The sequence below is a fragment of the Engraulis encrasicolus genome, chromosome 11, assembly GCF_034702125.1.
Source record: "Engraulis encrasicolus isolate BLACKSEA-1 chromosome 11, IST_EnEncr_1.0, whole genome shotgun sequence".
NCBI classification, from domain to species: Eukaryota; Metazoa; Chordata; class Actinopteri; order Clupeiformes; family Engraulidae; genus Engraulis; species Engraulis encrasicolus.
The window spans coordinates 1884551-1898057 of record NC_085867.1 but is presented as its reverse complement, the minus strand read 5'-3'; the positions used below and the strand labels follow the sequence as shown (position 1 = coordinate 1898057).

General features: G+C 45.2%; 1 protein-coding gene across 2 annotated transcripts in view; it reads left to right on the top strand.

Annotated features, from left to right (window-relative positions):
* The window catches only part of plppr1 (phospholipid phosphatase related 1), an 83047-nt gene that overhangs the window by 51030 nt on the left and 18510 nt on the right, over positions 1–13507 (top strand). For both annotated transcript variants that reach the window (XM_063209789.1, XM_063209790.1), the window contains exon 3: positions 8296–8484. In XM_063209789.1, the coding sequence (XP_063065859.1) occupies positions 8296–8484 (189 nt within the window). The remainder of the gene's footprint in view (positions 1–8295; positions 8485–13507) is intronic.

Below are 13507 nucleotides of genomic sequence, written 5' to 3'. Positions count from 1 at the left end.
CAGAGGATGGCATCGCGAGGCTAGGGGAGTAGGGGCAGATTACAGGCCTGCTGGGCCCAAGCCCAGGGGCCCAAAAGTCAAGGGGGCCCTGAAGCACTAGACTCTATTTGCACTCTCATTTAAAGGGTTTATGAAACGAATATAAAGTAAAGGAATTTGACCATTTCCAGGACAGATTCTGAAAGTTCTAAGCCTTGTGAATAAAATGGGATATTGTCTGGGTGATATTTTGTCCTAAAAGTCATGTTAAAACGTTCCCAAAAAGTGTTTTTTTCGTGACATGCAAATTTTATGCAAATGATATGCGTGACATAGAAGGGGTGAGTTCACCTCATTCCACCTTGTTCAGATCAATGGCGGCTAGTACCAAAACAAAGCGCAGTGTCAAGCAGTGTGTTGCTGGAGGGCCGAACGGTGCCAGCTGCAAAAATGGCTACTTGACAGAAGGAATATCTTTGCACAAGTTCCCTTCTGTGAAGAATGATGGAACTGTGGCCGACAAGGAGAAGGCTAAATCAAGCTAGGGCTCTGTGGATCCAATGCGTGGTTTTGAAGCAAGCTCGTGGTCACTGTTGTGCTCTGCACATTTCCACCCCTTGTGCTTCACCACAAATGTGGAGGTCGCGGGCATGGTTGGACTGAAGAGAATGCTATTGCCTCAAGCAGTTCCAACAATTGACATCGCCGGCGTGCAGACTGAAACTGCCCCTGTAACTGCTCGGGCACGAAGACAGGTGAGTGCACTGCTTTGCTTTAGGCTACTCGTTTTACCTTGTCCATCTGCTTTGTATGTTGTTTTCAGGAAAGGGTAATGCACATTACATGCCAAACCGATGCGAATGCTCTCGGAATATGCACTTTTTGTTGATTGCCATTCAACTGGTCAATAAATTGGTTTTGGGAGGATATCCGCGCATCAGCGTGGTGCTCTCGGTCGAGGACAGCCAACTCACAGACTGGGCTACTCAGGGCTTTTTCTGAACGGGGAAATAGGGGCGCTCCACCCTCATACCTCCGTGGGTGCACCCTCATACTTTTATTTTTATATATATATATTTGAGCGCCCCTAATAAATTTCTCATTCATGGGGGGGGAAACACCCCTCTTCACCCCCTGTAACCTGCCATGATGCTCCCTCATGCCAAAAAATTCTAGAAAAAGTCCTGCTACTGCTTAGCGAATAAACGGAGATGCACATAGCGTAGGCCTACTTTGAAGCGTTGATTGTTTGTTTTTACTATTGTGGTGCACGTGTGGCTGACGTTTGGACACACCTCGTCCTCAGAGTCAGGCTGAGGGACACACGACGCCTGTGACTTTGAGCACAAAAAATAATAATGATAAACGCTAAAAATATGCTGAGGACTCAGGCTATATAGGGTGTTTTTCCAACCGCCTAATACCTCAGTTTTTTCTCTAGTTGATGATATTTTTGCATGTAGCCTACATGCATTTCAATCACACTATATCGCGCAATTGAATCAAAATGCCCCCCATTTGTCAACAAATACACACTCCAGGTCATCTTTGGGTCATGGCAAAGCGCCCTTAGCAACCGTAACCATAAACATAAGAACTGTCAGGCTATGTCAACAATCGCCACTTCGCCTGTCAGACATGTCACTTTCTGCAGATGTATCAGTGCCTCTGAAATAGATTTGTGCAGCTGTTTTTTTTTTTCTCATGAGGTTGGATGTGTGGTTTTTCGACACGCTGATGTTTGTATCAGAATGTTGGTTCCTTTATAAGATGTGGGTCCATCAAATGTGTGTTGTTTTCTCAGATTGCCATACTAGCAAACCAGGGACTCTCCTCTTTGATGTCACAGCCCAGCTCATTAGTCAAACCAAATTTCACAGAATTCACACTTTGAGTTGCCATTTTCACAAGTTCCTCCAGGATGATTGGGTTCAAAGTCTCATCGATGCTATCAGAAAAAACAAGGCTTTAATGGGAATGACCGTTTATTTTCGTTTCATAAACCCTTTAAGTCAAATTTAGCAACATCCATTGAGGCCCCCCGCCTTTGTGTTTTTCAGGCCCCAAGGGTCCATGGAGACTTGTTTAAGTAATGACCTTTCTTTTTATACCATACTCATTTGTATACTTGTCACATGTGAACATATAAAAATATATTTTAAGAAATGCATTTCGTGAAAGCCATATGGTTCCATATTACAATTTATCTTCTGTGTACGTTCTGCCTGCTAATAAAGTTAAATTCTCCAGATCTGAAACTCGCTCTGCTGGAAGTGCAGCACAGTTGAGAACAGTCCCTCAGGTGTAGGCCTAAGCATAGGTGAAAAGAGTTGAGTCCCTCAGGGCCCATGGTGCTAAAATGGGAGTAGCAGCTGGTGTGTGTGCGTGTGCGTGTGTGTGTTTGTGCTTGTGCGCGCACTTGTCTGTAAAAAAGCTTCATTCATGGCATCCATTCATTTGTGCTTATTTTACCACTACTCATCAAACCTAATGAATCGAAGTCTACAGGTGTTTGTAAGTGTGTGAATGCATGAATGTGCAGTTTCTTGTAGACACTACTTTTCTACACCACATGAGGGGAGGACGTGTTTGGCTGGACGGTAGTGGCTCATTGGGTAGGGACGGGAGGAAGTTGATCTTTAAATCAAGAGGGTTGTAGGTTTGTATCCCACATTGTCCAGCACCTTAAGCCATGGCTGAACTGCCTTGAGCAAGGCCTCATTTATCCAGGGACTCTAACATGGCCAATTTCAACTGTAAATCATTTTGGAAAAGAAAGTGTGTAGTCAGCTCTCCCGGGGAAATGGAGAGAGAGAGATGGCGTAATATCTATTACTCTACTACTACATAGCCATTAAGTTATTAGAGTAAAAGATGAAAGATACATTAAGTAACTGTACATAACTCTACTGCTTTACATTACTATTTCATTATTACTACCACTACAATCTTCACTTGAGGGCTTGAGGTTGCCCACAGGTATGGAATGACCACCGCCCCTTAACTACCAGAAGAAACAAATATTGGTGATATGGGGGGGGGGGGGGGGGGTTGAGGGCATTAGGTGAACTGTGAACTGTGTGAGACGAGGAGCTGAGAGAACGCAGTGCATTGGTTGACTACGGTTTTTAATTCCAAATTAACTTCATTTAATTCTGAATAAAGAGTAATTCCGCTTTGAAAACGTCATGTAAACACCTCTACTACAATTCGGAATTAAAGGAAAGATCAAAGTAAACTCGACAGAAATAGTTCATTTTGAACTATAAATTCGAAATTAAAAACATCATGTAAACATAGCTGTGTATGTACAGAAGGGGATGGTGTTGGTGATGTAAAAGAGGAGGGGCTAGAAGAATGGAGAGTATTGGTTATCTTTGTAGAATAATGTGAGTGAGAGAATAATTGGATGGGGAGAGAGTGTGCCGAGAGGGAGAGAGATGGAGAGAAAGAGGGAGAGGGAGCGCTCTAGAAAGGGGTTGGAGAGAGAGGGAGAGGAACAGAGACCGATGGAGAGAAAACGCTGTAAAAACAAAAGGGTAGAAAAGAGGGAGTATTGAGATGCAGAGAGAGGTAGAGGCAGAGTGGACTTGGTTAATGCTGTAAATAAAAGGGTAGAAATAGGGAGAGAGAGCTGTAGAAAGGGGTTGGAGAGGGAGAGGAACGGAGAGATGGAGAGAGAGAGGGAGAGAGAGCGCTGTGGAGAAAGGGGTCGGAGAGGGAGGGAGAGGAACCGAGAGAGAGAGAGCGCTGTGGAGAAAGGGGTTGGAGGGAGAGAGAGAGGGGCAGATAGAGAGAAAACGCTGTAAAAAAAAAAGGGTAGAAAAGAGGGAGTATGGAGCTGCAGAGGGAGGTAGAGGCAGAGTGGAGTTGGTTATGCAAGGCAGCGTTTTAGTGGCGAGAGCCCCGAGCAGCCCAGATGGAGACACTCATTATCTGACTCAGCCTCCCAAAAAAAAGATCCTCACAATGACTGCAAGCTATTTCTGACAGAGGGAGTGTGCGTTAACGTGTGCTTGCTTATGCACACACACATGCTTTGGTGTAACGTTGTGCGCGTGTGTGTGTGCAAGCGTGTGTGCGTGTGTGCATGCATGCATGTATGTTTGTGTGCCCGTGTGTGTGCCCGTGTGTGTGCCCGTGTGTCCGTGTGTGTGTGTGTGCACGTGCATGTATGTTTGTGCGTGCGTGCGTGTATGTTTGTGTGTCCGTGTGTGTCCGTGTCTGTGTGTGCATGTGCATGTATGTTTGTGTGTCTGTGTGTGTCCGTGTCTGTGTGTGCACGTGCATGTATGGTTGTGCGTGTGTGTGTGTGTGCTTGCGCACATGATTGAGCGAGGGGGAAAATGAGCAATAGCAGAAAGCAAAATGAGCATGGGGCCAAGGTCCATCTGTGAAATGTGTGACTTGGTGTGTATTGTACGGAGGATAATAGATTTGTATGTGTGTGTGTGTGTGTGCGTGTGCGTGTGCGTGTGCGCGTGCGTATGCATTGTTCGTAGGGTAATAGATTTGTGAGTGTTTTGTGTGGGGAGGTTGTAAGTGTGTATATAGTGTGTGCGTGTGCGCGTGCGTGTCATGTATTGGGAGGTTATTTGTGTGTACTATATTGTGGTGTGTGTGTCATGTATTGTGGAGGTTATTTGTGTGTACTCTATTGTGGTGTGTGTGTGTGTGTGATGTATTGGGGAGGTTATTTGTGTGTACTATATTGTGGCAAATGAAATATCTGTGCAGTAGTGAATATAGCAGCTACTGGGAGAGAGCAGTGCAGTGCATGGGCGGGCGGCAGGGTCGTGTGTGTGTGTGCGTGCGTGCGTGTGCGCGTGCGTGCGTGCGTGCGTGCGTGTGTGTGTATGTGTGTGGTGGCAAGACACTGAGGGTGTGGAAGAGGGAGAAAGCCAGGTCATTGGGAAGAGATGGATGCTCTTCTCCTCTCCTCTCCTCCTCAAGCCAGTCCTTCTCACTCCTCACTTCCGTCCTTCCTTGCTCACTTGCCTGCTTGTGACCTCCTGATGACGGAAAATTAATTCAGTATCTTGCCAAACGCACAACTCATTTTCTCATTTGCAATTGGGATGGTGAATGAAAAGCAGTCCCCCAAAAGTTGTTGTGGCTAGACTGACAGCTGGGAAACTTAATTAGTTTTCTCCATGAAGGCTGGGCGAGGCCACAAGCACAAGTGGAGGACAGGAGTGCGCATCTTGGAACACACTCAGAGTGTGGAAGAGGAAGCCAGGTCATTGGGAAGAGATGGATTCTCCTCTCCTCTCCTCTCCTCTTCTCCTCTCCTCTCTTCTCCTCTCCTCTCCTCTCCTCTCCTCTCCTCTCCTCTCTTCTCCTCTCCTCTCCTCTCCTCTCCTCTCCTCTTCTCTCCTCTCCTCTCCTCTCCTCTCCTCTCCTCTCCTCCTCATGCCAGGTCATTGGGAAGAGATGGATGCCGCCGCCGCTCTGCTGGAAAAGTCACATTACACACTCTGCTGCACAAGCTAATCTTCTGCCGCGTTGTCCTGCATCTGCCATCCTGTGGATGATTATTACAAACACGCGTTGTCCTGCATCTGCCATCCTGTGGATGATTATTACAAACACGCGTGCCGTGCACACACACACCAAAAATTAAGACACGTAGCCTGTTAGCTCTAATGCCCGTGCCGTCGTGTTTGTGATCTTGTACACAGCAGCTGCAGACATGCATATACAGGGGTTCGACAAAATAATGGAAACATCTGTCATTTTAGTGTGGGAAGTTTCATGGCTTAAGTGGACCAGCCTGTTGGCAAATCTTAATTAATTGCACGTCACACCAGTAAAGTGAAGTGTGAAGGTTTAATTAGCAGGGTAAGAGCACAGTTTTCCTCAGAATTTTGCAAAAGTACCAAAGTCTAGTTGCCCATGGACACCTCATATGAGCCTACAAAAATAGTCAAACTAAATTGATATTTGATATCGTCTTTCCATATACTTACAGTACCTCATCACTCAAAGCACTTGGTGACGAGCCAACTGTGCTAAGACAGAAGTTAGACTTTCAACCAACATCCTGCTCATGGAACTAAAAACGTGATGGCAATTCCATGTCGAGGGCATCTTGGACTTATCAGAGATTGAACCCTTTGCAGGGTGTTCTGTAGCTACTGCCGAACCTCTAATGTCACAAAAGTGTCAACCTTCTAAAGCGGTGGTGGCAAACCTTTTTCATTCGAGGGGCCACTTCAAGTTTTATTAAGTCCTCCAAGGGCCGTACTATGCACACTGGCCAGGATTTCCCTGTGAAGGCGGCCACCTTTTCAACAGACCCCACCTTCCCTAGGTCGCCTGAAAATATAACTTCATTGTATTGCAAATATAATTTGTATAATTTCTTTGAATAAAAATGTCATATTTCATGTGAAACTGCTTAATATTAAATTTCGGTCAGGGGCTCGATAACGACAGTCATAGATTCCGTACGGTACCCCTGTTCAGGCCCGGAGTGGGCCCTGTATTCAGGCCGGGATTTTAATTCACATCTAGGCCACTTTGATATGGAAAATCGCTCACAATGCATTTTATTGGACTCATGTTAAAGTAGAGTATGTTGTCAAGTTAACAGAAAACTTTAACTTTACAAAGTGTAGGCTAATTCAAATTGAAACAAATAGGCTATGACAACAAAAAAGAAAAGCTATATTTGTATTTGAACATGAGTTATTTGACCGATCAAACTGCATTTGCCATCACAAAAAGTTCTCAAGTTGCATGTATCTGTGGATGTGAGTGTGGTTTACTGTGGAGTCAGGCTCCATGTTCTGTTTGTCTGATGCTCCACATGCATGGTACTAGTGCAATAGTCCCGTGGTGTTAGGCCCACATGTAGGCTATGTCTTGTCCTTACTTAAACCAGTCTTGTTCAGGGATGCAAAATTAATTTCAGATTCAATAACAATTGATATCCCCAATACATGTTTTTTTCTTATTAAATTGTATTTCTTTTAAAATAGGCTACCCATAATGTGGCCATTTTAATGAATGCTACTTTTACAGTAATATGAACAGAAGGCCTATCCAAATCATTGCTTCGTTGCCAAGAACAGTTGACAAATACTGTTGACTTGGGAAAAAACAATGACGCCTTTGATGCGCAAAGCTGTTCGATGTCGGGTTGCCTACAAAAGACCGATAGCATCAAGAAGTCACCTTGCATCTGTAGCCTTGCTTGAGCGTATTCTTGGACGCACACAGAGCCGTGAAGTTAGTAGTAACGCCCGCTGAGATATATCAATTTATCCCCCCTCTCACATTCTCGTCGCAACTGTCACATCACCAAACGTTTTATTCACATTTCATTTGCAAACATGCATGCCAAGATTGTCGTTGATCCTCATCCTACTACTTGTGTTACTTGTGGACTTCTTATTGAGCCTATTCACCTGCGCGCTGCTGTCACGCTACTAAATATGGCCATTATTGATTCAAAACTTGTGGAGCTGATTGTGAGTTGCGTCAAGTAGGCCTACATCCTAATTCCCTCTGACGTTTGCAAACTAAATGAAGCTTTCAAAAGACAAACCATTCAGATTGTTTATCGCGAGGCATTCCATGCAATGCTTGGGAGGGAGTAGGTCTAATGGCATGAGCTGTCACTTCACCTTTGCTTTCTTTAATCCTACCTGCGCTTTAACCTACTTCATCATTTCGTCTCTCTCTCTCGCTCGCTCTCTTTCCCCTTTTAATCGCTCGTTTGCTGTTCTTCAAGAATACAAATCGGGTTAAGCACACGCCACGGTGGTTCTCCAGTGCTCGCGCCATGTCTGGGCTCTCAAGTCGCTTCCAAATAACGCCAATTGCCACGAACTTAAAATATTATTTTAAGAATGTACAGATGAGTTGAATTATAACCCATACAATGTCCTGTTCCTATACGTTTCTGACTCCTCATTTTTGCTGACTTCTGTTGTGGTTGAGGTAGTAGAAAGGGATGCATTTAATTTGGCTATTATTAGGCTACACGCAGATTTACAGAAAGTGCACCTTTCTTCGCGCATTTCGCCGCGCCTCCCCAGGGACTCTTTGGCGCCTAGATGGTTGCACCTTAATATAATAGGCTATGCTGTGGTGCTGCCGGTGGCTGCGCTGTCATGGTGAATATTTATGCAGACTACAAGTGATCATTGCATTTAGAATAACCCAAGTGAGAAAAATACTGAATTTAAAAATATTTCCTCATGGTCCAACGGGCCACACCCAAATTTTGGGCCGGGAAATGTCCCGATAGTTATAATGGCCACCCCGGCATTGCCCCTGTTCTAAAGTCTGCTTCTCTCTTCTTTCCAGTTGGTCATCATGGCTGGGACGGTGCTGCTGGCCTACTACTTTGAGTGCACGGACACGTTCGGCATCCACATCCAGGGCTTCTTCTGCAACGACGCTGAGCTGCTGAAGCCCTACCCTGGCCACGAGGACACGAGCTTCATCCCACCACTCATCCTCTACTGCACGGTGGCCGCCGTTCCCACCGGCGTGGTAAGTAAAGTCACACTAACACGTTAAACTTCGATTTTTTTTCGCACACCTCAGCTGGCAGGTGCGTCGGAGATGGCCCATGGGTCACTCAGCAACAACTTAAAAAAATTCCCGCACACTGACCATTTCGCTGTTCTTTCTTTAATAAACGACGTTTCGGTACTAGACCTTCATCAGGCAATCTGATGAAGGTCTAGTACCGAAACGTAGTTATTAAAGAAAGAACAGCGAAATGGTCAGTGTGCAGGAGTTTTTTTTTAAGAAGTCACACAAACAACAGGGAGAACAGAAAGGAGAGGCTGGAGCACACTACAGTGGCGTCCACAATGATCGATTCGTCGATCCGATCCAATGCGGGGCATGGACGATCCAATTCAATACGGCAAGTTCCAGAATCGATGCTGCAATTTTTGTAAGCTTTTACTTTATTTCCGTGGATATTTTGGGAGAAAATGAATGTTAAATTAAATACTTAAGTAAAGTACTTCAAATTAAGTACTGTAAAGCATTGCAAGACTGATGCAGACTGATATAGAAAACGGCCAATAGATTGTTGCTCTGATTTCAGTAGAAATGTAATGCATTGCAATGCATTGTAGGATTGAATCGGATCAGATCGAATCGAATCGAATCGAATCGAATCGCTACCTCCCGAATCGTGATCGAATCGGATCGTGAGGGCAGTGCCAATCCACACCAATAGCACACTACGCTACACAAACACACAGTATGAAGAAGGTGTAGCAACACCAAAATGTCAGTCCGGTGTTTGCACATAATTAAGTCTTAAAAACTAAGCTGCAGTGTGCTCCAGCCTCTCCTTTCCAGTGATGTTTGTCCCACTGTGATGCACCTGCAAGCTGAGGGATGATGCGTAGTGCTCCGATTGCACTGTGACTACTTAACAATGTGTTGCTGCCAGACACATTTTTGGAGCACACAGTACAACCAAACAGGCTGGAGTCATCCCTGGGGCAGTTCCAGTTACATATACGTAGTGTATTTTGTGAGTCAACTTATCAATATTTCCCTTTGTCTGACCATTATCAGAAAGCTTGTTAATATTTGAAGACGCTGTGGCCATTTGAAAGTGTTGTAAAGGTTAAGATGAGAGAAAAAACGTCTTTGGTGATTTACTTGCATTCATCCTGAACGGCTTGAGCCTATTTTATCCATGGAATGAGATGAATCTGCTGTAGGTCAGTACTTCAAGGCACATTTCCAACCTCATGTCAGATCTTGCTTGTACCCAGTGCTGCAGACCACTCTCACACACTAGTCACTATTTCCATTTTGGATGTGCTCACCTGTGCTCAAACTTCCAAGAGTCACACGAATGGGTCACTTTGATTACTCTCTGTAGCGAAGGTCAGCAGAGCTGGCCAGCCGTAGCCTAGTGGTTAGAGAGTTGGTCTTTCAATCTAGGGGTTGCCGGTTCGAATCCCCCCCTGACCTCTCCCTACACCTCCATCCATGGCTGAGGTGCCCTTGAGCAAGGCACCTAACCCCACATTGCTCCAGGGACTGTAACCAATACCCTGAAAAATAATAGTTGTAAGTAGCTTTGAATAAATGAAAGCGTCAGCCAAGTGCAATGAAATGTAATAAAGCTGGCCCACCTGTCAGCAACCGGGCCTCCAGGATCCCAAATGTGGACTTCTCTGTAGATGCCTTCAGAGCAGATATTAGCTATTCTGGATTAAAACTGGGTTTGGCAACTTGGGAAACTCTTTCTCTTGCAGCTTCCACATCTCTAGCCTGTCAACCCAAGCTTGAATATGGCGTTTCACACAGAGGTTTCCATTCTATGTTAATGTTTGGGCAGTCATGGGTTCGCGGTTAGGGCGTCAGACTTGTAGCCCAAAGGTTGCCGGTTCGACTTCCGTTCCGCCCCGCCAGGTTGATTGGAGGAGTAATTAGCCAGTGCTTGATAATTGAACAGTCATTGATCATTTTAGAAGCAAGTGTTAGGGTAGAGTAACCACACGGCTATGGTCGCTATTGTGTGAAGTTGATGCATTACGTAATTGTGCATTCATTTCTTTTACATGAAATAAATATATTTTTTGTCTAATCCAACAAAAAGGATGTTAATTTAATTCATGCAGCAGTGACATTAGCTGTGGTTGCACCATCTGACTTATGCTACTAAAAATATTAAAGATCCTGCGACACTGGCAACCAATTTGACTGCTGATTCTGCTGATGCATGTGTTGCCTTTTGGTGGATCTTGATATTCCTGTGCCCTGTGGAACGGAGTAAAAGGCAGGTTTGCGAGACTGACGTGAAGGTGAAATTCAGTGTGGCAGACAGACGGTGAAGCTCTGCTATCAGTATGAGCCGGCCACCAGCCGACCCGTATCCCACTTGTACGGTACCATAGTGATTTTTTCCTGTACCTCCACCAATCACACACCCACACTTGTAGAGGATAAAACAACAAAGGCTAAAGAGGGCTTCATTATCGACATGCCTTCAGGCGAGCTGAAGATATCGCTGTATACCATTCTGCTGTGAACAGTCACGCATAGGAAATGTAGAAAAAAAGCATCAAGAACTTCCACAATACACACTGAAACTGATAACCACTACAACAGTCTTTTTTAAAAGTCACACTTTAGAAGCTAGAAAATCATCAAAGTCATCCGTCTTTATGCAGAAGCAGTCACGCATGGCAACTCAGAAATGGATTGAGGGGGCAATAGTTCCTTATGGAATCCCCTCAGCACTGAGCTGGTGGGGTGGAAAGGGTGTAACACCCTGACTCACCACTAGAGAGCACTGTGTATCTGTCAGTACTGCAGCCATTAGTGCTGCGCTTCTGCTTTCCCGTGCCTGTCACTATCACAACCAGGCATGCAAACTAGGCAATTGCTTAGGGCACCCTATCTGGTAGATAGAGGGGGGGGGGGGGGGGGGGGGGGGGGGGGGGGGGGGGGGGGGGCCCTGGTAGTGACTGGTGATGTGGCTGGCATTCAAATGACAGCAATGGCAAGTTTGTACTGTAAATGAGTCAAAGCCTCCCCAAATGCAATGACTGAAAAGTGTGATTATGCTGCAATTAAAATCTCTTGAGGTGGCTCCTGTCCAATATATTTTTTTTGGTTCATAAACATGGTGTTGTGAGGAGGGGCGAGATACTGGCAGCCAACTAACTATGTGAGCTCATTTTTTTGACAACAATCAGAGGTTTGAGTTGTGCACAGCCAGTCACACAGCCACGGGAAACCAAACAAACAAACAAACAAACAAACAAAAAAAAACCCATGTATAGTTTGAATAGAATACAGGGTGGTTGGGTGGGTTGAAGGGGGGGGGGGGTCCCCTCTTTGCCTAGGGCCCCTGAACACCTTGAAACAGCCCTGTGTTTCCCTGAAGTGGTGATGTGAAGGGCAGGGTTGCTCTGAGGCGCTGGGTTCAGTTCTGTATGTAAAAGGCTGAAGCGTGGCTGGCTGGCTGGCTGGCTGAGTGAAGTGTTTTGCTGTGAGACATGCAGCGACTCCCCTGCCTGCCTGCCTGCCTGCCTCCCCTGCCTGAGCCCTTTGGAGTCCTGGCCAACCCTTAGCCCTGATGTGGTGAACGAGCACTTACACACACACACACACACACACACACACACACACACACACACACACACACACACACTGAAACACACACACACACACACACACACACACACACACACACACTGAACACACACACACATACACACACTGAAACACACACACACACTGAAACACACACACACTGACACACACAGTGACGCACGCATGCACGCACGCAGCCAAACAACAAACAGGCAAAGTCACGCTTGAAACATGATTATTTGAGTGTGAGGGAATGCATTCAAACTGCTTGTCGAGCTGTTTTGATCAGGGGCCATAGGTGTCGACCTGCATTGGTGTGAGACATTGTAGCAAGCAACAGACACCACAAAATCACAGGTAACATTGAAGCTTAAGAGCATTTTAAAACCTACTGTATGTGCCAGAACTGTCATAATGTTCTGACAGTAAGGAGCAAATATGACCACTTAAGCACTACTCAGGTAGGAGGAAGTGGAAGTAGGATCCTAGGAGAGTAAAAGGGGAGTGGTAGACCCTGTCAACCTGGCTGTCAAGACCCTTTGCGTCTGTTGCAGACGATACTCACTGAACTCTTTCACCTGTGTGCACCCCCCACTGTCACATGCACACACACATTACATGTTTGTGGAAGGGGAAGAGGAGAAGAAGGAGGTCATTGTGAAGGTCAAGTAAGGATTGGATAGACCTGAATGATGAAGACTTTTCAGGATTTTTTTGATTTTCTGATGACCACACAAGGTGGTCTACTGGTGTAGATGAGGCATTAAATGGGAATTGCATTATTGTAAACCTGCAACTCGTTTGTCATAAGACACATATTGTTAGCAAAGGTTATTGTAAGTTACAAAAGGTATTAAAATGGTTTGTTTGAGTGTTTTCACAGACATGCTTCTCATTAGAGCACATAGTCTACATTTGAAACTAGAAGTTTACATTCACTGTTTGCAAAGACAATCATTTTCTGATTTTCTGATTTAAAATCAGACAACGAGACAAAAATGATGGTCTTTACATACAGTGTATGTAGAATTCTGAACTGTATTTGTGAAATCTCGAAAGGGCTATCCCCCACAACTGGCACATTTTCGAATGATGCTCCTTATCAATAATCCTTGCATGTGATGGGGTAAACAACCTGTCCTCATCTTAGCTGACGCGCCACTTGGCCCACTCACATTGAACACGACCTGTGACACAGTTGAGAACAACACTCGTCTATGGAAACTCCCACCTGGCGGTCCTGAATGGCTCATTTGTTATTCTGACTTTCACAAGCCTCAGGTGTGGTTGCATCAGAGACAGTGTTTATGAAGAGATGTTATGTTCGAATTAAAAGAATCTTTGGTTGTGTGTAGTTTTGGCGAAACACAGCTAGCCAGATGCCCTGAGTCAGGTTAGAACCCAAAACCTGTCACCTCTGAATTCCTTTCCTTTC